General features: G+C 37.1%; 2 protein-coding genes across 3 annotated transcripts; both read right to left on the reverse strand.

Annotated features, from left to right (window-relative positions):
- Window positions 1-11652: 11652 nt before the first annotated feature.
- LOC110797612 (uncharacterized) lies at window positions 11653-15115 on the reverse strand. Its single transcript, XM_022002719.2, has 2 exons — window positions 14907-15115; window positions 11653-13187 (listed from the first exon to the last, which is right to left on the reverse strand). Exon 2 carries the CDS (start codon window positions 13153-13155, stop codon window positions 12127-12129), a length of 1029 nt encoding a protein of 342 aa, XP_021858411.1. The 5' UTR covers window positions 13156-13187; window positions 14907-15115; the 3' UTR covers window positions 11653-12126.
- Window positions 15116-19008: 3893 nt separating this feature from the next.
- On the reverse strand, window positions 19009-23248 carry LOC110797601 (uncharacterized). 2 transcript variants are annotated; one of them, XM_022002713.2, is made up of 8 exons: window positions 21359-23248; window positions 21174-21272; window positions 20873-21064; window positions 20399-20562; window positions 20101-20248; window positions 19867-19989; window positions 19703-19790; window positions 19009-19447 (listed from the first exon to the last, which is right to left on the reverse strand). In XM_022002713.2, the coding sequence occupies exons 1-8, from the start codon at window positions 23105-23107 to the stop codon at window positions 19281-19283; spliced, it is 2730 nt and encodes a 909-aa protein (XP_021858405.1). In that variant the 5' UTR covers window positions 23108-23248; the 3' UTR covers window positions 19009-19280. The 2 variants fall into 2 exon arrangements, with proteins under 2 accessions (XP_021858405.1, XP_056693070.1); XM_056837092.1 differs by having other exon boundaries at window positions 20873-21025; window positions 21359-23230.
- Window positions 23249-23880: the final 632 nt, after the last annotated feature.

Here is a 23880-nt window from a genome sequence, read left to right on the forward strand (position 1 = left end):
ATTTCAAAACAGGTTTTACGAATCAAAATAAGTTTCTTATTGGTGAAGTGTTGAACACATGTAGGTAGCTTATATGGAAATTTCCGACTTTAAGTTTTCAATTGACTTTGATGGAACTCAGACATGTTCCTACAACTGTTTCTAGTAAAGATGACCTTATCTATTTTTAGAATTTGAAATCCGACTTTAACTGTTTTAAATACGATTTTTACGTGTCTTCAATGGAAGAGTAGGTTTTCAAATCATTTAAAAAAAAAAAAAAAAATATTATCAATCTTCATCTCACTAGAAATAGTACAAGGAACAAATCTGGAGGAACTGATTGTTCCTACTTATGGGAACTGAATTATTTAAGCACTGTTATTTTAATATTTTCAAGGTGAATGCCTAAAGTCAAGAAGGTTATGCATTATGAACTATTTACTTATTCAGTACCATATGAATGCATAATTAATCTTGTTAGTATTAGTAGTATAGTAAAACATTTTTTTTTTAAAAAGGCACATCTGACTACTCCTACTAACAACAAGGGACTCAAGCAAATTTGGGTACCCAAGACCAAGAACTGATCTATTTTGCAGGCCATATGTGAGAAAAGACAATATAAAGCTCATGACAAAAATGTTATTCATGCACATATTTGAAGACATATAAGTGTGTCTCACGAAAAGCCTTTAAAAGAGATTCTAGAAGAGAAGTTGTGTTACATGTTTATATCATCATGCAAGAGATCTATAACGAAGAAATGGACAGCAAACAAATCACACAAAAAGGAAAGGAAAGATGGTGTATCCCTTAAGGTCCGTTGAAATATTAGGAACAGACGCAGTAGGAACTGGATAAGGAAACAGTAAAAAGTCAAATCCAGTTCCTCCACAACAAGTTAGTTCCCTGTAATCAAGATGGATGAAAACAACGAACAAGCTCATATGGATCAAATTGAAGTTTCCAAGACTATGATAAGGAGAGTGAATTATGAGTGATATTAAGAAGGGAGCTTAATCAAAATCCTTATTTACTTTGTGTGAATTACTTTGTTTTCTTTATTTCTTATATTATTAACTTCACTTTGTGTTTGGTTAGTTGTGCAAATTAACGATAAGGTTTTGAAGGAAAAGAAATTGAAGCGTTAAAATATGTTCCACGTATCAAGGGAACATAGACCAAGATTTGGCGGAACGACTGAAGTACTTAAGAATACAGGAACGAAAACCAACGTATCCATGAGAAGGCTTTGACGCTGACGCACAAGTTCCTGGTCCAACTCATGAGGAACTCAATTTCAGAAATATAACAGAAGTTCGGGAACAACTCTCTTAGTGAATGGACAACAAGGAACATCAACAAGGTGTATTGTTATTACATCATTGTGAGCGAAAACAAAGATGCTTTACTGGTTAAAAAAGACTCCAAACAAATGCAACTTATTCCTCAGATCTACGCGAGACAACCCAAGATGAAGAAGCACGGTCAAGAATAAAGACCAAAGGAAAGAGAACGAGTTCCTGTTCAGATGAAAGAGAAACAGGGAACAGGGAGCAGTTGAGACGAACCATTCATCATCACTTAGAGCGTTCCAGCAAAGAAGAAAAAGGAACACGAACAAGATCTCAACAAATAAAAGGGGCCACAAGGAGCAACTGAAGTAAATGTGTGAAACTAACACTTAATGAAACTCGTAAGTAATCAATGATCAAACCATATCCAAAGTTTCAAGCAAGTTTGGACCATGTGAGGTATAACACTCTTACTCATATTAACGATGTGTCAAATTGCATGAATATCGCACCGTTTATTTTAAGAAACCTTCTAAATGTTATTTCATGTGAATAAATGCTTTTGATGCTATCACCAAGTAGTAAAGGAACAAGACTTGTTAAAACTAACATGAGCATAAAGTACTCTTTTCCCAAATGAACTTTTCGTTTAGGGCCCTTGTACACTTTTCAATTGAAGTAAATCATGCACACCTATAAGTCAATGTGTCATACTCAATTCTCATGTTTTAAAAGACATATTCACTTGCCTAAAAGTATTAGAGGACTCGTTGAGAAATTTGGATGTTGTCCCAATACAAAATTCCTAAGTTGCCAAAGGAACAAATGAAAGAAACGTTGAAGGAACAAGGCAGTAGTGTTCCTGAAATATTGCACTTCTTTTTAAATCTTTTAGAGGGAACAAACTTTCAATACCAATATCATTCCCCAAGTCAGGTTTGTGTTTTTGTGATTGGGTTGAGCCTACCCAGGCCGAGCCATTAGCATAATTCTACAATCTTATGATTGTGGGTGTGTGCTAAGTTCAATCATACTCTACAATCCTGATCTTGTCTTTCTCCATATCATCTTTCAATAATTTTGAATGTTCTCCTTATCTCATATCATATGTGTACTCTACCACTTCACATTCTCACTACCCTTGAACTCCAAAAATATATTCTTCTTTCCTATGGTTCGACGATGCATGAAGAGTAATAATTATGAATATGTTTTGAGAGGGAAGTCAAAGATGAAGTAGAAGCAGCGGGTTATTATTTATCAATAAAAGCTTTGAAGGAAAATCACCATATGATGTACGTATCACATAGAAATTTACTAGGTATCATATGGAACTTCACTTCTACAAGGTTCCGCATGAAAGAAGATGGTAAGGAACTCAGGGGGAATAAGGTAGGGAACATTGAACATGATTTTGATATTCGATGGTGGAACTTATATTTAATGGTAAGTCCTTTCTATATTATTATATGATCTTATACTCTAGGAAAGCTCAAAATTTTGTAATGACGCCTTTGTTTCAAAAAAAAAAAAAAAAAAAAAAAAAAAAAAAAAAAAAAAAAAAAAATCAAAAAAAAAAAAAAAAAAAAAAAAAAAAATCAAAAAAAAAAAATCAAAAAAAAAAAAATCAAAAAATCAAAAAATTGAAGCAAAGGTGATCAATTCTTGTACTTTATTATTTTCTCCTAGAATTCAATTATTATGAAGAATATCAATGAGTTACAGAAATTTAAACTCATACACTCGTTGAGCAGTAAAGGAACAGACGGTTCTAGGACCAGGAACAGGAAAAGGAAGCAACACTAATGTTAGTTCCTGGTCCACTAAACTTGGTAAGTTGAACAGCCACTGCAGGCACTGATTTCAGCAGTCAGTCCACGTTTCACTATGATGTCAGTTCCTTATGGAAGATTGGTGATATACGGGAACTTGGTACGATAAGGTGCTACATACAAAGAGATGGAGGTGTGTTGGGTTTGGTTTCATATTCATTAAAAAGCTCTAATGATTGTTGAGGACCTCATTTAAAAGAAGAAACCACAAACACATCATCTACCCTTGGTTCCCTCTACTCGATTATTCACCAAGCCTTTTCTTCACACCATTTCTACTTAACTCTCGCCCTTGGCAATTAACATTGAAACCATTTTCTTCTAACCTTTTTTGTTATTATTTGTCAAGTTACTTCATCGCTTCTAACATTGGGTCTTTGGATTGTGAATTGGAATTATGTAGCAACAACATCCTTAGTTCAAAATTGGAAACTCGAGGACTTTTGGGACAAACAAGTGTCTAACCTATAAGGTGGTGTGTGTGACATATAAACTCGGGGTGTGTATGGTTAACCTAAAAAGATTGTGTGCTCAATAACCCTTTTCGATAATGCCAAAAGGGGGAAGAGTATGTATGATGCTTATTGTTTGATATAATTGGTGTTTATCAGTATTGCTCTTACTCTATCATTTTACTTGTTCATTAGTTGTTGGTTTACAAAATTAAGGGGGAATAGATCTAAATCTTTTATTGCTTAAAGTGTGATAAGCATCATTAGTTTGTCATCATCAAAAAGGGGGAAATTGTTGAGTAATGAGGTTTTGATGATTGTAAACTAATGATGATTATCTATTTAACATATGTGTCAAGATGCGCGCAGGATGAACAAGTTATGATTGAAACAAGAAACAAGTAACACGAGAAATGAGAAGTTATTGTTCACTAAAGTGAAGATGGCTACGTCATACATGCTGTTTATATGTAAATTAGCATTTACATTGGTAAACTTCATGTGGTAAGTATAGTGACAAAGGAAGAACGAAATGATACTTTATATGGTCCAACAGGAACAACCAGAAAGAGATCAGAAACTGTTTATCAGAGTTCCTAGTTGTCTGACTGTTCCTTTTCCTAGTCACATGTACGACATGTACTTGTATGCGTTAATAGAGTTTAGGAGTGCATATAATACTTTCATATTTGCATCCTAATATGTTTGTTATACTGTAGGTAAGAATCCATATTGGGATAAGTTGTTTATTAGACGTAGGATTTTGCATTAGTCTAGGTCTCTCATATTATCCTATCATAAGTACATATAGTTGTATGTGCTTAGGACTCTTCATATAGTTAGATATGCATTAGGAGTCTTCTAGGAATGCATATCATAGCTGGTGTCATTTATCATATATTATGATGTATTGTAGACGGTTTAGGAATCTAAGAGTTTTAGTTTGCATAAGCATTTTAGGAAAGATTAAATGCTTAGAGTTTAAGCTTTCATAATTAGTATTATGCATAATATAGGACTGTTTAGATTCACTGTATTTTAGGTATTTGAGTCACATAATATTTGCCATACATATTAAAGTTCTTATTAGGGTAGGAATATTATTTATGTATTAATATATTATATTCCATATTATCCTATGTGTATTTTAGTCAAGCAAATATTATAATATATGATTTATGCATATCTATCATACTTGACTCAATATCTGACGTGGTTTATTATGCATGCAAAGAAATGATAAATGACGTGTGTAGGTAAGACTTTGAAGAAGACCCAAAGACTTACAGGAAGAACGAGGATTCAAGAGTTAGAGAATCCAAGAGAAGAGAAACTTGGACTCGAGGAGAATTAAGAGTACAAGTACAGAGAAAGAGAAGAGAAGAAAATCTAGTAGCATTAGTGTGCTTAATAGATTTGTTTTAGAAACTGAAAGTTCGGAGCTGGTGGAACAACGTACGTGGAACAGTGTCAATGACGAGGGTACTGGTCCTAGTCTGCACTTAGTATATAGGATTGCATGAGTATAGTATTTAGATCACGTTACCTTAGAGTTTGTGTCCTAATAGAAGTCTAAACATAATAATACTAAGTCATGTACTAAGGAGTTTTAGTATAGTTAGGATTATGTGTTTGATAGTAATTAGGATTGCATTAGTTAATGGTTAAATAATGCTTATCTTATTTAAGAGTCATGATAGGAAAGGAGTGTCGTTTAGATAGAGTTTTCATTAATATATCTACTGCATAAAGAGTTATTATTCGATCATATGTTTGTTAGAGTCTTAGGATAAAAGTCTATCATGATAGAGTTCTATTAGGTCTAGGATTCCTAAATAAAAGATAAACATAAAATATATCTTCTAGGGTTAATAGGTAACATGCATCACTATATATACTGCATTCATAAGTCTAGGAAAAATTGTCTGACTTAGTGGTGTTACGTGCTTAAGTTAAATCTACATTATAACCCACGTCAGTACCGTCAGTTCCTGTTCCACATACGTAGTTCCTGCTCCAGCAGAATTTCAGATTCTATTTGTTATTCTATCTTTTATACTTGAGAGTTGGGAAGGGGTTTGAGTGAACCTTGTAATTGAGAGAATCAGCTTGAGTCGAGCTGAAGAGTTGAGAGAGAAGATCTCTAGAGAGATCATTGAGAAGGAACGGTTGAGGGACTGTTCATAAGGGAGTTGAGTTTAGGGAACTGTGATTTTCCTAATTAGTAAAAGGGTTTAAGTCCCTACGGGGCCGTGGTTTTTCCTCTCTATTAGGGTAGAGAGGTTTCCACGCTAAAATCTCTCTTGCAATCTCTTAATGTTTTTAATTCCGCGAAAAAGTAGATCCAACATCTACAAACACTAATTCACCCCCCCTCTTGTGTTGTTCATCTAAACTAACACTATTGTTAACGCTTTAGAGGGCAAAAATAAATTCGGTTTTGTCAATGGAGATTGTACTAAACCAATAGACGAAACTGGTGCTGAATTTACTGCGCGGAAGGCTAATAACTCTACAATTTGTTATTGGATTTTCAATTCTGTCGATGAGTCTATTCAACCTAGTATAGCATCTCATAAAATTGCTCAAGATATGTGGATAGATATAAAGGAACGTTACTGTGTTTCCAATGGTCCTCGTATTAATCAATTGAAGTCGCAATATAATTCGCTTCGTCAAAAAGATTTATCTGTTGTGTCATACTACAACAAATTTGTGGCACTATGGAATGAGTTGTATGGCAAGGAAGATGTGGTATGTGGTTGCACATGTGCAGCTGCTGCTAAGATCCGTGCTCGTGTGGAGAGAGACAAGACTCATGATTTTGTGTTAGGGCATGATGATGAGCAATACAAAGCCCTTCGTACTCAGATTCTAAGTATGGATCCTTTTCCTACTTTGAACAAAGCCTTCTCTTTGGCATCTCAAGAAGAACGACACAGGAATATTATTCGTGATCGTGATGATAAAACTGAAATTGTGAGCTTTGCTGTCCAATCTACAACAAGTTCGACCACACCTCCTGCTCATAATACACATCCTGCTAGTATCCATTCCACCCCACCAACGTGTACTCATTGTGGTAAATATGGCCATGACTACGAGAGATGTTATCAACGCGTTGGCTACCCTCCTAGTATGCGTGCAGGTAGAGGGGGCAGGGGTGGTCGTGGCAGAGGGGGAGGTTCTGGTGGTCGTGGCCAGTATTCAACTTTACCAGCTACTGCAAATGCAGCACAACAGACTGGTGGCAGCACCACCACAGAACCAGCAATGCACAGTCACTCAAGCACAGGCTCGAGCTCGGGTTTTTCTAATGACCAGATGCAGCGCATAATCGCTCTCCTCGAGAGTGCCCAATCCAACGATAAGTTGTTTGGTAAGGAATATGGGTGTACTTGGCTTCTTGATAGTGGTGCGTCTAATCATATGACAAGGACTTTAGAAAATATATTTGACGTTTGTGCCGTGCCCCATAGTCCTATTAGCCTTCCCAACGGTGTACAAACAGCAGCAATCTCTCAAGGAAGTGCAAATGTGGGAAATGGACTAGTACTTCGGAACGTTTTATATGTTCCTAACCTAACATGCAATTTAATTTCAGTTAGCCAACTAATTCTTGACTCACATTGCTTTTTAACATTTACAGATCGTCTATGTATTGTGCAGGACCTCATAACGAGGACAGCGATTGGCCTCGGTGAGCTAAGGAATGGGGCGTATGTCTTTCGAGAAATGGAGCAACCAATCTCGTCTCATGCTACTACGGCAGAATCAACTCTCCTTTTGCATCGTCGTCTCGGTCACCCCTCAAGCCAACATTTATCTTATGTTAGTAATACTAGTAGTAATAGCAAAATAAAGAAAGAGTTAGACTCTTGTGATGTGTGTTTTCGTGCCAAACAAACTCGCACGGTTTTTCCTTTAAGTGAGAATAAAGCTGATGATTTGTTTAGTTTAATTCACTGTGATTTATGGGGACCGTATACAAAGTCCTCTTCTTGTAGTTCTCATTATTTTTTCACAATTGTTGACGATCATTCACGGGCAGTTTGGGTGTACTTAATTAAAGAGAAAAGTGAGGTTCTAGGTTGTCTTCGTAGTTTTCCGGCTATGGTAAAAACTCAGTGTGACAAAGTTGTGAAAATAATACGGTCTGATAATGGCACGGAGTTTACAACTACACCTTTGTTACAGTTTTATCAAGAAGTGGGAATTCTATTTCAGTCCTCTTGTGTAGGTACCCCGCAACAAAACGGCCGGTTGAACGAAAGCACAGAAACATCTTGGAAGTAGCAAGAGCTTTACGATTTCAAGCCTCACTTCCCTTTCGTTTTTGGAACGATTGTCTCAAAACAGCGGTTCACGTCATTAATAGGACTCCAACAAAGTTACTTGATGGTAAGTCCCCATACGACATATTGTTTGGTAAGGCTCCGAATTTGGATTTATTAAAAGTCTTTGGATGTCTATGCTATGCTCACAATAAACCAAGGAACAAAGATAAGTTCGCTCCTCGTGGTCGAAAATGTGTATTTTTAGGATATCCTTTTGGGAAGAAAGGGTGGAGAGTGTATGATTTGGAAACACGGGAGTTCTTTTGTGTCAAGGGATGTTCGATTTATTGAAGATGTGTTCCTGTTTTCTACAGAACCACTACTTGAACCTCCACAAGATTTATCAATAGAGTATGCGGATTTGGATTTTGGAGACTTTGATATAGATGTAAACCCACCTACTGTACCCACGCATGAAGACAGGGGCAGTAACTCTATTGCAGCTCCTGCTCATGCTTCTGCTTATGCTCCTGTTATTGTCTACACACGTAGACCACGCACTAGTCAATCCCTTAGTGCGAACAAGCCTGCACAGCAGCCTCAAACATCGCCTACAGTCACTTTGCGCATGTGTGAGGATGAGGCAGTACTAGCAGGTACATCATCGACGACACACAGCACTCCTAGTCCACCGCGTGAGTCTGATGCTTCACCTACATCTACTGATGTGCCAGCTCCAACTCCAACTCCAACAACTCGTCAACGTCGTCCACCATCTTGGCATACTGACTACATTTTCCACTCAGCTAGACATACGCACCCCATCTCATCTACATCCGAGCCATCGCCATCCTCAGGTACGCGGTTTCCTATAGCTTATTATGTAACATATGATAAGTTCAATACTAGTCACTGTAATTTTGTTACTGCTTTGAATGTTAACAAAGAGCCTAGATCATACAAAGAAGCTGCAGAACATGAACGTTGGAGAAAAGCTATGAGGGAAGAGATTGATGCCCTCGAGAGAAACCAAACCTGGGAGATTACAGACTTGCCTCCAGGAAAGAAACCAATTGGGTGTCAATGGGTTTTCAAAATTAAGCTCCAGACAGATGGTACAGTTGAACGTGATAAAGCATGGTTGGTTGTCCTTGGAAACCACCAAAAAGAGGGTGAAGATTTTACTGAAACATTTGCCCCGTAGCAAAAATGGTTACCGTTCGTACATTTCTTGCAGTCGCTGTTGCCAGAAAATGGGAAGTACATCAATTGGATGTTAATAATGCTTTTCTCCATAGTGATTTGAATGAGGAGGTATATATGCGTCTTCCTCCAGGTTTTTCGGGTGCTTCTCCCGGTAAAGTATGTCGTCTCCGCAAGTCTTTATATGGTCTGCGTCAATCACCTCGTAATGGTTTCACAAGCTCACTACATCCCTCCGTAAGTATGGTTTTTGACAGTCTCACGCGGATCATACTCTCTTCACATATTGGAAAGGGGGAGATCATTTGTCTGTTTTGGTGTATGTGGATGATATTCTGGTTGCAGGAAACAATCCTACATTGTGCACTTCCTTTAAGCACTACCTAGACGATTGCTTTCGACTTAATGATCTAGGTCCTTTGAAATATTTTCTTGGCATCGAATGTGCAAGATCTCCCGAAGGGGTGTTCCTTAACCAGCGTAAATATGCATTAGACATACTAGAGGAGGCTGGCCTTCTTGCGTGCAAGCCGGTGGAGACTCCTTTGCCGCAAAACCACCAGCTAGCAATGTCTACGAGTCCTTTGTTCAAAGACCCGGCCCAATATCGTCGTCTGGTTGATCGTTTAATTTATCTTACTATTACTCGGCCATATTTGTCATATGTTGTTCATATCTTGTCTCAATTTATGCAAGCTCCGAGACAAGATCATTTTGATGCTGCAATTCGTGTTTTAAAGTACTTGAAGGGGCATTCGGGTCAAGGCTTGATGTTACGGGCTGATTGTGACTTGCAGCTATATGTTTTTTGTGATTCGGATTGAGCTAGTTGTCCTGTTTCTCGACGGTCGGTTAGTGGGTATTTTGTGACTTTGGGACGTTCTCCGATTTCTTGGAAAACAAAGAAACAAACGACGGTCTCTCGCTCGTCAGCAGAAGCTGAATATCGTGCAATGGCTCATGCCTGCGCGGAGGTAAAATGGTTGCGAGTATTGCTGGCCTCCCTCGGAGTACAACATCATCAACCTGTTCGTTTGTTCTGTGATAGTCAAGCTGCCATACACATAGCTTCCAACCCAGTTTTCCATGAGCGCTCGAAGCATATTGACATCGACTGTCATTTTGTACGTGAACTGCTGCTACGTGGTCTGATCTCTATGGCACATGTCAGTACTAAATTTCAATTGGCAGACATTTTCACCAAGGCACTTGGTGTTCCCGCATTCTCTTTCCTACTGTCCAAGTTGGGCGTTCGTGACCTTTACGCTCCCACTTGAGGGGGAGTATTAAGATGTATTTTAGGACTGATTTAATGTATTTAGGAAACTAGCATTTCTTTCCTAATAGGATTCTAGTTACTTGCCTAATCCTAATCCTAGTATAATTAGATTTCTTCCAGTGCTCAAACTCTCAGAGCTATATATATTAATGCTTCCGCAAATTAACACAGGTCAATTGACATTATTTTCATACTTTTATCATTTTTGCTAAGTGCACGTGTCATACTATCGCATGCATGTAAAGGTAGTCAAACTTAGATTTGGCAATATTGAACCAATTCGAACATGATTGTTCTTGTATTGTTCTAAGTACATCTGTGTACGATAAATCACATACTTACAAGTTCAATCCCCTCCACCCATTTGTAATTTATATGGCCCACCAAAGAAAAGCAATGAAAGAATGGTTTTCATCCATTGATACAAACACGAGTGAGTTCAATGTTAACAGCCTCACTAGGTCTCCGATAAGAAAGCGAACAGAAATTACAGACAAAAGGTCTTGCGCGCACAAGATGCACAATAAATTTATTGTACACCCATATAACTTTTACTCATTTTCTTGTAACTTTAACCTAGTTTTGATTAACTTTTATATTAGTAAAAAAAAATTGATAGATAAACCTTTTAAAGGGTTATATGATTAATTTTATACATTATTAGTGATTTTGAAGAAATAAGTTTTATTTAAATAAAATAAAAATCACTAAAAAATGGAATTTTTCATATTTACCACCTTTTAAGTTTCATGTTTTTATATTTACCACCTTATAAAATGTTATTTCATATTTACCACCTTAATTTTATGAAAAGTTTCGTATTCACCACCTTTTAACGAATTTAATCAGATTTTTCATCCATGTGATCTCCACTTAACCAACTTCTTTAGCTTTCCTCATCTTTTAGTAGGTTTTCAATTGAAGAAGTTAGTTAAACAAGGTTCACATGGGCCGAAAATTTGATGAAAATCGCTAAGAGGTGGTGAATTTAAAATATTTCATAAGATTAAGGTGGTAAATATGAAATAACATTTTATAAGGTGGTAAATACAAAAACATGAAACTTAAAAGGTGGTAAATATCAAAATATCTCTAAAAAATAGATAACTTTTACATATATAAGCTTGACTTTTAAGCATTTTGAGTTAACTTTTACTCTAGTGTACAATATTTATTGTACAACCCTTGTTAATAAGAATTTGTGAATTACATAATGCACCTCAACACAAATGGAGAAACCTTTAGACATGGGTAAGAAAAGACCACTCAAAGCACATAGCAATTCTTTGAAAGAAGATAATAACAGTGATTTCAACGAGAGCAAAAAAAAAATAGACAAGAAAATAATTAATTCATTATTAAAAAATTTAAAGATAATATACATACTGGTACGGTACCCGGGAATTCTACTGTAACAACAAATTAATATGGGGGGAGAAAATGAAATGAAAGTAAGGAAGGAAAACAAAGGTTGGAACATGGAACTGCACTGCAAACCGTATATAAATAAGTAACTCGTATCATTTTCGAATTGGTACATTTTCGCGAAGAAAACTACAAACCGGCAAACCCGCTCATTCATATGTGATATAGTATCAAAGAAATGCTTGAATACAGTTCCAAACCAATCTTGAAAACTGAAGCAACGGAACAGCCCGAGCGTTATATCTCCAAGTATGCAGCTTCCTACAGCACAAACTTATCCTTGAATTCCCCCAAATGCCACAATGCAAACAAAGATAAATATGCCCAAGTCCAGTTCTCTTACAAAGAGAGAGTCAACCAAACAAACTCTCGATGTGGCACTCAGGATTCGTCATCTGGAGTAGGTAAACGTCTTCTCACACGGCGTCTCCAAGCAACTGATCCCTCATCAGAGGAATCTTCATCCTCTACAGAAGCAGAACCTTGTTCAGCCTCCAGGCTCTCTCCCCATAACCTAGCAGTTGACCTCCTTCTAGCACCTTGTTGTGCACGGGTTCGTGACCTTGAGGTACCTGACCAACTACTGCTCCTAGAATTAGATGATGGACGCCAAACTCGGAAAAGGAAGAATATTGTAATCCAACCACGCTCATCCATCAGGAGATTGGGATCATCATCTTGATCTTCAGAAAAGGATGATTGGATGGTACTCAGCACATCACCTATATCCCTTTGCCTCTCAAGTCTTCTCCAATTTCTTTGCCTCTCAGGATCAGCCTCAGAAGGCCTTACTTGTGGATGATCTACCCTTGCATGTTTTCTCAGATCAGTGTAGTTACCGTTATATTCACAGGTTTCACAGGCACAGCTCCTAATTTTGGCATTCATAAAATCACGAGCTGACTCTGCCACAACCCACCCACTAATTTGTCCACGGCATAGAGGGCAAACCAGCTTCTGCTGAAGTTTATGCATGCTGCCAATCTCTGCAGCAACTGAACCTTGAGATTTCCCTTCATCCTGCTGCGAGGCAACAATAGTTTCAAGACTTTCGACGGTCACGATGTCTGATGACTGAACAAGAGGCTGAATACCTTCCTCTGACGGTGTTTCTGTTAAAGCTTCTGTGAAAGACTTGCGAAATTGGTCCAGACAATTGGAGTGACGATAACTGGTATCACACATGTATGGGCGACAACCCTTGTCATATGCTGAACAAATGAGAAGCACAGCATTGTGAGGATGTTCCATACAAACAGCGCACCTGGCGTCCTCCCATTCTTTTAAGTCTTCCACTGTTGCTGGAGGACTTTTAGCAATAGATTCACACGTCAAACTCGAGCTGCAAGGAACTGGTGACCTTCTAGACCTCTCAAAAGAGACAGAACGATCTCTTCTTGTCTTAGGCATCTTGATATGCTAAAGATACAGTAATTTGATACCTATATCACATAAGAGACCAAAAACAAATAAGTGAGCCCAGGAATAGGACAGCAATAAATTACAGGCAAAGTCTGGTATGAGACTCTCAATAATTTAAAATTGAGATGGGGTGACTTTATTTATTTTGGAGGGTCAACTTTCATGTCTCACAATTGGTCTAAGATAGATAGTCCCACCTTGGATCGAATTTACTAAATGGAACTACCCACTACACGATGATCCTAGCATAAGGAACCCAAAAGGAGCAAAAGAGACCCATGAGAATGTTGGAAGATCTATACTATTTAGTATAACAAAAATGTTTCAGAAAAAGAGAGATCTACAATACTAGGAACAGGCTGGTAAGCATACAATTCCACTAAGCCATATCAGGGAGAAGGCAAAGGGAGGCTAAACTTGTGATGCAATAAAGAGCAAACTGCCAGCATATACACCAACTGTTAGATGATAAACTAACCAGTACAGTATATTTGATTTATACTTAAAGTTGATATAAAAATGCAGTATGCAGATAATAAAGCAACAATATGGATACATCATTTATCACCAATTCACCATAACTTACAGACACATGATCACAACAAGAAATTAAAAGCAAGTAAATCTCTATGTTCCCATTCACAACTTGAAGTCATCGGTCTCTATCGACTATCAATAGACATACATAAATAATGACTGTTAGTTCCTCTTCCACGGATATAAAGCACCATGAGCTTCCAAATGTGGTCATCCTTACACAAGAGTAAACCAGCATATCTCATCTTTCACCATACAACCTTGGCTCATAATCACATGAAGGGGAAAAAACCTACAGAAACTAGAGATAATATGTCAAACAGATGGAGTATCCATTATCCCAATTGTATGCTGGCTGGACCCACAGTAAAGCCACCATCAGCACCTTTTGAACGATTCCATTGGCAGCATTCGAAATTAAAGTTCCCAACTTCCCAGTACCATTCCCAGTAATAATATGATCTCTTACAACTTTTGCTTCCTCATTAGGTAACACATCGGTGCCAAACTGTCGATATCATACAACCAAGCAATTCCATGTTCCCCAATCTGAAACCATCACCATCATTGAATTAGGCATCCCTGCCTAATACACAGTGCGTAATAACGAGGATCTTCACATCTGTCGCTTTAATTTCCAGCAGAACACAGCAAGAAGAATCCCAAACTAATTGCCAACACAAGAACTAACGACCGAAGAATGTATCAAAGAAAATTACTCCCCCTCCACTCCCCTTTAACAATTATCTTTAACATCCAGCAATATATCACCAAGCTTGAATCTTTAACCCATTTTCAACAATGTTTTTGGGTTTCTGCTGGACCGACCTTGAATACAATCGATCATATTACCTTGAACTCAATCAATCATAAACCACAAAAAATGAAACCCATAACAATTATTCGTATTTACACTTTTACAGGCAGTTACAACTTATCCATCGGAAAGCAATGAGGGGAAAGACAATCAATCAATAACAGCAGAGTTCCGCCGCCTCAAACTGACAACAATCATAACAAGCAATTTAACTCTGCTAAAACTAAAGGACACACGAAATTAACAAAATCAAAACCCTAACAATAAAAATCAAGATCTCTCAACAAGAAATTCGATTTGTAAACAAAAATAATTTAAAAGGGTTCATGGAATTGGTCCAATTGAAGCTAATTAGAATTAGGGTTTTCAGAATAAAAAATATTACCAGAAATGTTGGTTAAATTGAATCAATCAGGTAGGGTTTGCGATCGACGATAAATTATTGTTGCTGAAAATTTGAAAATTGTTGATCTTCTCGTCTACTGGTAGTTGTGATGCTCGATTGCGCTGCTTCGACAACTCTCTTCTTCGACAGGAGAGAGAAAGAAGAGAGAAAGTAAGAAATGGGTAAGAGAGAGAAAGCTGAACGCCTTAAGGGTGGATGAAAGCGAGTAGGGCGTCTTATTTATAAGCATCCTTTTTATTGCTGATGTGGAAATATGTGTTTTTTTTTTTATTTATTTTGAATTCAAAAAATGAGAAAATGAAAAATGCATGTTTGGCTCCAAAGTCGGCGGCGCGTATTTGAAACTTGCGGCTTATTTAGTGCAAGTAGACTTGGAGAATAGACCCGGCTAGGGTGTCAAATCGGATTAACGGATCGGTTTTGAGTCGGATTTATCGGATTCGGGTTGAAACATATCGAAAACGGATTAATTTGCCTAACGGGTCAGACCGGATCGGATTGGAAACTTAACGGATCGGATCGGGTCGGATTTTTTAAGCACGGGTTCATATCGGGCCGGGTTGTAAACAGGTCGGATTTTAGCCGGGTTGGATCGGATCGGATCGGATCGGAACATGACGGGTTATTAACGGGTTTTGCTGGACTATAGCGGATTCAGATTCATATCGGGCCGGATTCATATCGGGTCGAATTCATATTGGATCGGATTAATCGGGTAATGGACTAATACGGGTCGGATTGAAACGGATTTAGCCGAGTTATATCTGATTCAGTTTCATATCGGATGGGGTTATTCGGTAGCGGGTTGGAAACCGAGTCGGGTCCATTTGGTTCCAAATTATATAATTATAATGTCGATTACTTAATTAGGGGACAAAAACGATAACTAACTTATGTCAAAAATTTAAGATCATTAATATAAGTTATTGAGTATATACGGAGTAGTATATAATTTAGTTTAATACTACATCCGTTCCTGAAAGTTCTTTAAGCCTTAAATCTACATCAATTACATGCAAGTTTCATTTGAGCAGAGTATGTAAAGGGAGAATGAAGTAAAAGTACACCGTATAACTAATAGTCATACGCTTAATTGGTTGTGCAACATAATTAATGTTCTCTTATGGGCCGTGAACGGTTTGGGTTAAACGGGTTCGAATCGAAATTGGTTCGGAATAAACGGGTCATGGGTTGAAACATTTCGGATTAAACTAGTAACGGATTACAAACGGATCGAATTATACGGAGTTTCCTCAGGTTGGAACGAATTCGGGTTCAAACGGGTTTCGGATCGCTTTAGTTCGGATTAAACGGATTCGGATTGTCACGGATCGGTCTGTTATCAGATTTGGATTTTAATCGGATCAATATTAACTAGTTGGGTTGGATTCTGGTTGAATATAAACGGACCAGATCAGATTTCGAATTTTAGCTCGCGGGTTCTAACGATTCAGATTCTAATCAGTCGGACAAACTCATCGGGTTCACTGGGTCGGATTGTGAATTGACACCCCTAACCCGACTTAAGCTAGACATGGCCTAAATCTAAATGTCACGTTATCATTTGATTGCAGTAATCTATCATGTTAGGTTGTTACAGTTTTAGCCCTTTTAACTTTTGGCCAACTAACAGAGTTTTGGATGGAGTTTACAAATGGCAAATGGCAAATGTGGTAAATTAGCCCCATAACTATTGTCTAATGTGCAAATTAACTCCATGTGTTTTACTTGAAGCAAATAAACCCCTAACGTTTAGTTTAATGTGCAATTAACAATTTTCGACCGATTTCCACCTGAAATTAAATTTTCTGCTGGAAAATAGACTTATAATTGATTTTCCTCATTAAATACATGTATAATATATTTATTTTTATATACATATACGTTGTATTAGAAATGGAAAGGCATAGTTCTTGTATATACACCATGTTTTTTCACTACCTTTAATTATTTCACTATCTTGCACCAATCCTTCATTCTCCTACATCGACACAACAGTAGCTCTGATCCGACTCTCTATCTCCTTCACCAATCTCCCTCCCACGATCTCAACAACCTTCAGACATTGCGTCGTCGCCTTCCTCCTCTTTACTTTCCCGAACAACGTTGTTTCAGACTTTCCAACCCATGCGACTTTGTATTGAATCTTGATTTAATTCATATATTTTTGTATTATAATTGGAGGATTCCACCATGAATGGAGCTTTATAATGGGAGGATTTATTCGGCTGTAACTGCTTCTAAATGAATGGCACTCCATATTAATTTTGTATATTTAGGTAATTAGTTTGTGGGAGAAATGTATTTTTCTCGATTATAAGATTTTTTTTTGGTAAAGTAGTTTATTTTCCGACAGAATTTTTAATTCGGTGTAAATTGGTCAGAAATTGATAGTCTGTAGTTAATTGCACATTACACAAAACATCTATCTATTATCTATATACTAAAAGAGACACCAGGAATGACATGTGTCAATTCCTGGTGCGATTTTTTCCCGCCAAAAATCACTTTCCTAAAAAAAATGTATCTGTTTGATTTTATTTTTATTCTCTACCTTTTTATAAACTATTTGTGTATGAAAACAAAATATATTTAGTTTATAAATTATGGAAATAATAGATACGACGTAATAATAATTATTCTAAATTGGTAATATTTTAGTCAAATCGCTATATTAGTAATGGAAAATATATCACTCAATATTTTGGTCAAATTACCATATTAGCATTTTAAATATGCAATTAGATGAATATGGATACATTTAAACGAGTATGTTAAAAATGTTATAACTATGCAGTAGTTTGGGAGATATTCAGTTAAATATTTTGTGAAAAAAATGATCAAAATTCGTGTGTGCACGGCATCTATTCTAGTTAGGGGTTAATTTGCTTTAATTAAAACGTATGGGGCTAATTTACACATTAGACTATAGTTATGGGGGCTAATTTGCCACATTCGCCGTTTGCAAATCAAAAAGTCCTCCTCTAAACTACTCTCTCAACTCTCGCAATATAATTATCACACTTTTCATTTACGTTTGGTCTAATTTAATTGTCATATTTCTTTTTATGTCATTGACCAATTAATATTTTATTATCTCTTTCTTTCCATTACCCAAAATTACAACCTATATCCTCTCACATTCCATTAAAACATTCTTCCACTATTTTTAACCCCAACTAATTTTCTGTTAAACTATAATAGATAAGTCCACTACAACTTATCACATAAAACTCCGTAAAAAGTTTAGTACGACAATTAATATAGAGTACTACAATATTTATACTCATTTTTTAAGTATGCAGATACATTATTTATAGAGTACTACAATATTTATACTCATTTTTAAAGTATGCAGATTCATGCAGATAACATTACCCTTAGTTAAATACAAAGTTCGTAGTACTTCCCCTCTCATTTAATTGAACGTTTTGACTTTTCGTTATTCACATACCTTATTTTGGGCAATATTTTGAATTAAAGTCAAAACATTATACAGTATTACTCCGTACTCCGTAACATAGAAAAACTCCGTATTTTGTACATCGGTAAATGTACATGTATTCATGTACAGTAAAAGAGCCCGTAGAAGCTCAAAGGGTCAGCCCAAAGTCCAATGCACAAGGTACTTGAACCTGAAAGCAACATTGGGTGGTGGACTTTCAATTATGGGCCCGGGAATCTTACAGCCTGGTTCAATGTACAATGTTCAATGTTCAATATTGTTTCCATCTTCCTTTATTTTTCTCCTTTTCCCATAATTAATGATCATCTAAATGTCTCAACAAATTTAACTTCTGTAATTCAAAATATACCAATACATTTAAACTTTCAATGGCCAAATATCATCACGCAGTAGGTTTTTTAAGGGCGTTTTTAAAGATAAAAAAAAAAAAACCGTATATGCTATTCTACGTCGTATACATATTACATGACAACTCGGAGATGTTGTATGGTTGTCAAATTCATATAGGTTAGACTTAGATTGTGCTCGTAAACCCAAATAACTCTCATTTTTAAGATACGACTAATCTAGTACACTGAATGGGTGAATGTTGTACATTAAAATGCTACGGAGCAATTTGCTTTATAAAATGCTACGGAGCAATTTGCTTAATTCAAATGCTATAGTCTCTTTACAAATAACAAATTTAACTGCACAATTTCTGCATTTAAATGGGTAACTACAAGTTTCATATATACAAACTGGATACAAAAGCCTAACATATCTTGGCACCGGATGGAAAAAGCTACATCTCAGGCGCCCTGCTTGATACTGTCATTCTACAATATCGACAAGGTAGTGGGAATCTGTAGCCAAATTAAGCACATTCTATTTCTAGATATTGCTTGTTATTTGATATTGATAGTACCTGAAATGGCCCGTAATTCTTTAGCAATCTCAGAGAAAGATGGTCGGGACTTGGGATCAGGCGACCAGCACCTCTCCATTAGCGATCTCCATGCTGGGTCGCACCAGCTTGGGATCTCAGGTTGCAGTGTTCCTTTGACTTTTTGAGCTGAGTCATCCAAATAACACATTAATAAACTAGAAGAAGAATTGCAGCCAAGCTAAAGTGCAAGTGTGAAACGGAAACAGGCAGAAGCAGGCTATTCTAGTGCAAGTGTGAAATAGTCATAAACTTAGACCTGAAGTAAGATGTAGATTATCAGCAACATAACATCTAGTTGTCTTTTTCTTTAATTTAGCATGTTCTTAGTTATGATATTCATGTTCAGCAATCAGCATATTAAAAAACAGATCCAATCCATACCAATTATGTCCCCAGAACGCATGCCTGCATATGGTTCCTCTCCAGTCAAGAGTTCCCACATTACGATTCCAAAGGAGTAAACATCAACCTGTGCAGAACAATCAGGTAAGTAACCAAGCCATAAAATACGTGACGCAATCTTCTCTCAGAAAAGTCCTACCTACCTTCTCTGTGACAAGGTTGGTACTTGTATTCAGAAGCTCTGGTGCCATCCATGGTATTGTTCCACGTACCCCTCCAGAAACCATTGTTCTCCGCTTGAGTTTTGATAAGCCCAAGTCTCCAATCTAAGAAAGGGATAACAAATCTTAGTATAGTGATTTCCTAAAGAAAGCGAGTATTCAAGCTTGAGTTATAATGGCACAACACAAAACTGAAAGCAAAAACAGGTGCTTAACCTTGCACACAGGGCGCTGAGGATCCTTCATATTCACCAGGAAATTATGAGATTTTAGATCAAAGTGGACAATGTTTTTCTCATGCAAGTATTCCATCCCGAATGCAGCATCCATCGCTATAATGAGCCGCTTTCTCCGGTCTATCGTTCTGACATCAACAAAGTAAACCAGTCAATGATACTCCAAATCTATGTTTAAGCACGTAAGGTCAAAGATGCATGGAATTTTTCCTAGGGATAAGACACCACAGTTTGTTATATAGACAGATCATTATATATGATATTTAAATAATCGATACCTGTCCTTTCTCTGTAGAACTTGTTTAAGGGAGCCATTAACCATGTATTCAGTCACTGTTGCCAAATTTGTAATAGGTCCATCAGTAACTACTCCATAAAAAGCTACAATGTTGGGATGGTGTAGCTGCCCAAGCATAAAAGCTTCCTTCCAGAAGTCTGCAACCTGCAGATATCATCGAGAACTTATCAAACTTGAATATTACAGAGACACTGAATTACGTGGTTTAAACCAAAACATAATACTATTGAACACTTCAGTAGGGCAGGCAGCCTTAGTCCATAGTCATCCCACAAGTACAAAAAACTTGAAATCAAAAGTTACATGTTGCTGCCTGCATTCTACATATCCAGCCACCTATGTTTTCTAATACTGATAATGGAAGTCAAAAGCTAAACAGAAAATGATCACAGAAACATCCCAATAATTAAGCTACACGTGGAAAGGACGTCAGAAGGAATTTCCAAGTAATTACCAATCGATCCTCCATCTTTGTATCTCCATTAAAGCAACTTGGCTTTATCGTCTTGACTGCTACATCAGAACCTTTCCATTTTCCATGATAAACAGTTCCATAGTTTCCTGAACCAAGTTCCTTAATGTACTCGAGATCAGAGTATTGGATTGTCTGCAGCAATGGAAACATAAGCCTTTGGACAACTACAAGCTACAACAATGAAAGAAACAATCATTTTATATTACCATGTATGATACAAATTAACAAAATGGTTACAGAAAAGCAGATAACGACATGAGTGAAATAGTAGAAGAATAACCTGAAGCCCTCTAGTAGACAGATCAGTGAATAAAGCAGCTAGATCACTGGGAATCCCAGCAATTATGTTGGAGTCTATTTGGTTATTCCTTGAATCCACCTGCAGAAGATAGAAGACTAATTGTAATGAAGGCGGAATATACCAGAGAGTACTTATGTTCGTTTTGATACTACTTCAACATATACCTTGTCATAGCTGTTAGGACTTGCAGGAGGAGCATCCTGCATATCTTCTTGCAGTGAACAACTTTTGTCCCATTTGGCAATAATATCAACTATAGAATGCAATGCACTCTTGTTTGATCCTTCAACTGTTGGATCTAAAACCTTTAGCTGATCTATCTGCAATGATGCAGAGACTTCACTCCCCAAATAAGAAAGTTTTAAGGTTGCAACTTTGGATGATGACATTGAAGGGTTGCATGAGGAAAGATTTATTGAATCAGTAAGGCAATTGCCCCTCAATTCACCTTTAGCAGCATTATTTTTCACTCCAATAGGTTCCTCGCTAAAATCAATCAAGGGCTCTTCCAATATTCGAGGTTGATACACTTGAGATTGCGTAACTGAAACTTTATTGGCCTGTTTTCGGCTTGCCTTGTTGGGATCAATCAATTTCCTCGTCTCAACCACCTTAGTCCTATGTGGTGGACCAGATAAGGGTCTTACTGATGAATTTGAATGGTGAAATCTCATAGCTTGCCCTTGTTTTGAGACCCCTAAACCAGGATAACACTTAGCACCAACTGAGATATTACCACCCAACTTACTCATGCAATGACTCCCATAATGGCAAGAATAACCAATCCCTTGATTCCTCAAATCACCCTTACGAAAGTGATGGCTTCGGATACCACAATGGCCCGATATCCCATGACCTCTATGGAATTGATTCATTGTAGAATCCCTTCGAATTCCTCGATCATCACAGGACATATGAGAGTTCAGTGCATTCTGATCATCCAGGCAATACGGCAGGGGATTCTCCATGTTTAAGTCTTGCTTGTTTTGAGAACTATCACCCATTCCCTCACAACTTTCCATTGCACTTGTAGACCCTGAATTTCGATTTCTTTCCTCTAACAAATTACTATCTCGTAGACTTAAAGGACAAGAATTCGACACCAATCTTGTCGAATTAAGACCACCAAAATCACCCTCCTTACAATCAAATTTCCTTCCACTATTCGCATTATTATTTACATCAACTTTTGCGGTAATCAAATCACACGAACCAGGCCCTAAATCAATAAGAGGCTGATCATAATTTTCCAATTTAGCACTACAATCAGTATATTCAATTTGATCTTTTTGTTTAGCCAGCACCAATTGTTGCTTTAAAACCAATTTCCTCAAACAGCGATCACTGCTACTAATCTTCTTTCTCCCATTATTATGACTATGATTATGACTGTGATTATGATTATAATTGTGATTAGGATTCTTCCCACAATTAGTAGCATCCAAGAAATTCTTAAACCCTAAATTTTCACCCTTAAACCTCAAATTCTCCCTTAAAACCCTAAACCAATCAAAATCCCCTTTTCCACAAGAATTCTCAAGAGGGTCATCTACATTGCCATTAAAAACAAAAACCCACAACCTAGAAAATTTGTTACCGTGCAATGCAACCTTCTCGTAGTACTCCTCCACCATACACGAAACGTCATCGTCGTCAGCAAGAAGAATAAGCGAGGAAGAGTCACCGGTTTCCGAACCCGGTAACTGGTACTTGAGTTTGAACTCGTTCGAGTTGGCAACTCGGAACAGTTGAGTGATCAGAGACCGGAGTTTTGAGTATGTCAGAGTAGTGGGGTCGACAGAAATAATCCGAGTCTCTCCTCCGGTGTACCGGAATATTTCACTGGGTTTCCGGCGCCGGAATTCTCCATTGAAGCTGCAGACAAGCTTGAGTTTCTTGGAGGAGTCTTTCATGGCGGGTGGCAGTCAAAGAGAGAGAAAATGGAAATTGTTAGTGACGTAAGCAGTAAAGAGGAGAGAGAAAATCAGGTGCTTTTGTATTGGGAACTGTGATTCCGGTTTTTCGTTGGTTCTAATTTTCCTACTGCCTCGGGTGATTAAGGCCTGTTTAGTTTACCTTATTTTTTCTGATCTGATCTGATCTAATTCTTCATAATTAAGTTTAGACAAAACTCTACGTTTATTAATATTAAACGACTTACGTATAAAATAAATATTACACAAATTTATAATATTGTATATTTATTTCACTTTGCTCATGACTATTCCTTATATTAAATAGACCTAGACATGATTTAGATAGATCGGTTATGATCTAGACATATAAGTTCTGATCTGGATATGATCTGTAAAGATTGGTTATGATCTGGACATAATTTGTACAGATCTTTTCTGTTTAGGACATGATTAATTCTGATCTGGACATGATCTGTAGATACCAGTTCTGATCTGGATATGATCTATACAGTTCAGTTCTGATCAGTTCAGATCTGGATATGATCTGGACAGATCAGTTCTGCTCTGGACATGATCTGTATAGATCATTTCTGATCAGGACACGATCTGTACATATTAGTTATGATCTGGTTATGATCTGTACAGACCAGTTCTAATCTGGTCATGATTAGTACAAATCAATTCTGATATGGACATGATCTTTGCAGATAAATTTTGAACTGAACATAATATGTACGGAGTCGATATCTAGACCAGTTATAATCTGGACA

The sequence above is a fragment of the Spinacia oleracea genome, chromosome 2 (assembly GCF_020520425.1).
Source record: "Spinacia oleracea cultivar Varoflay chromosome 2, BTI_SOV_V1, whole genome shotgun sequence".
Lineage (NCBI taxonomy): Eukaryota > Viridiplantae > Streptophyta > Magnoliopsida > Caryophyllales > Amaranthaceae > Spinacia > Spinacia oleracea.

Excerpts from the sequence above, each read along its gene's own strand:
- LOC110797601 (XM_022002713.2), bottom strand. The coding sequence starts at position 23,107 with ATGAAAGACTCCTCCAAGAAACTCAAGCTTGTCTGCAGCTTCAATGGA. Across the intron at positions 21,273-21,358 it reads GTCCTAACAGCTATGACAAG|GTGGATTCAAGGAATAACCA; the intron begins GTATATGTTGAA and ends TATCTTCTGCAG. Across the intron at positions 21,065-21,173 it reads TGTCTACTAGAGGGCTTCAG|CTTGTAGTTGTCCAAAGGCT; the intron begins GTTATTCTTCTA and ends TCATTGTTGTAG.
- LOC110797612 (XM_022002719.2), bottom strand. The coding sequence starts at position 13,155 with ATGCCTAAGACAAGAAGAGATCGTTCTGTCTCTTTTGAGAGGTCTAGA.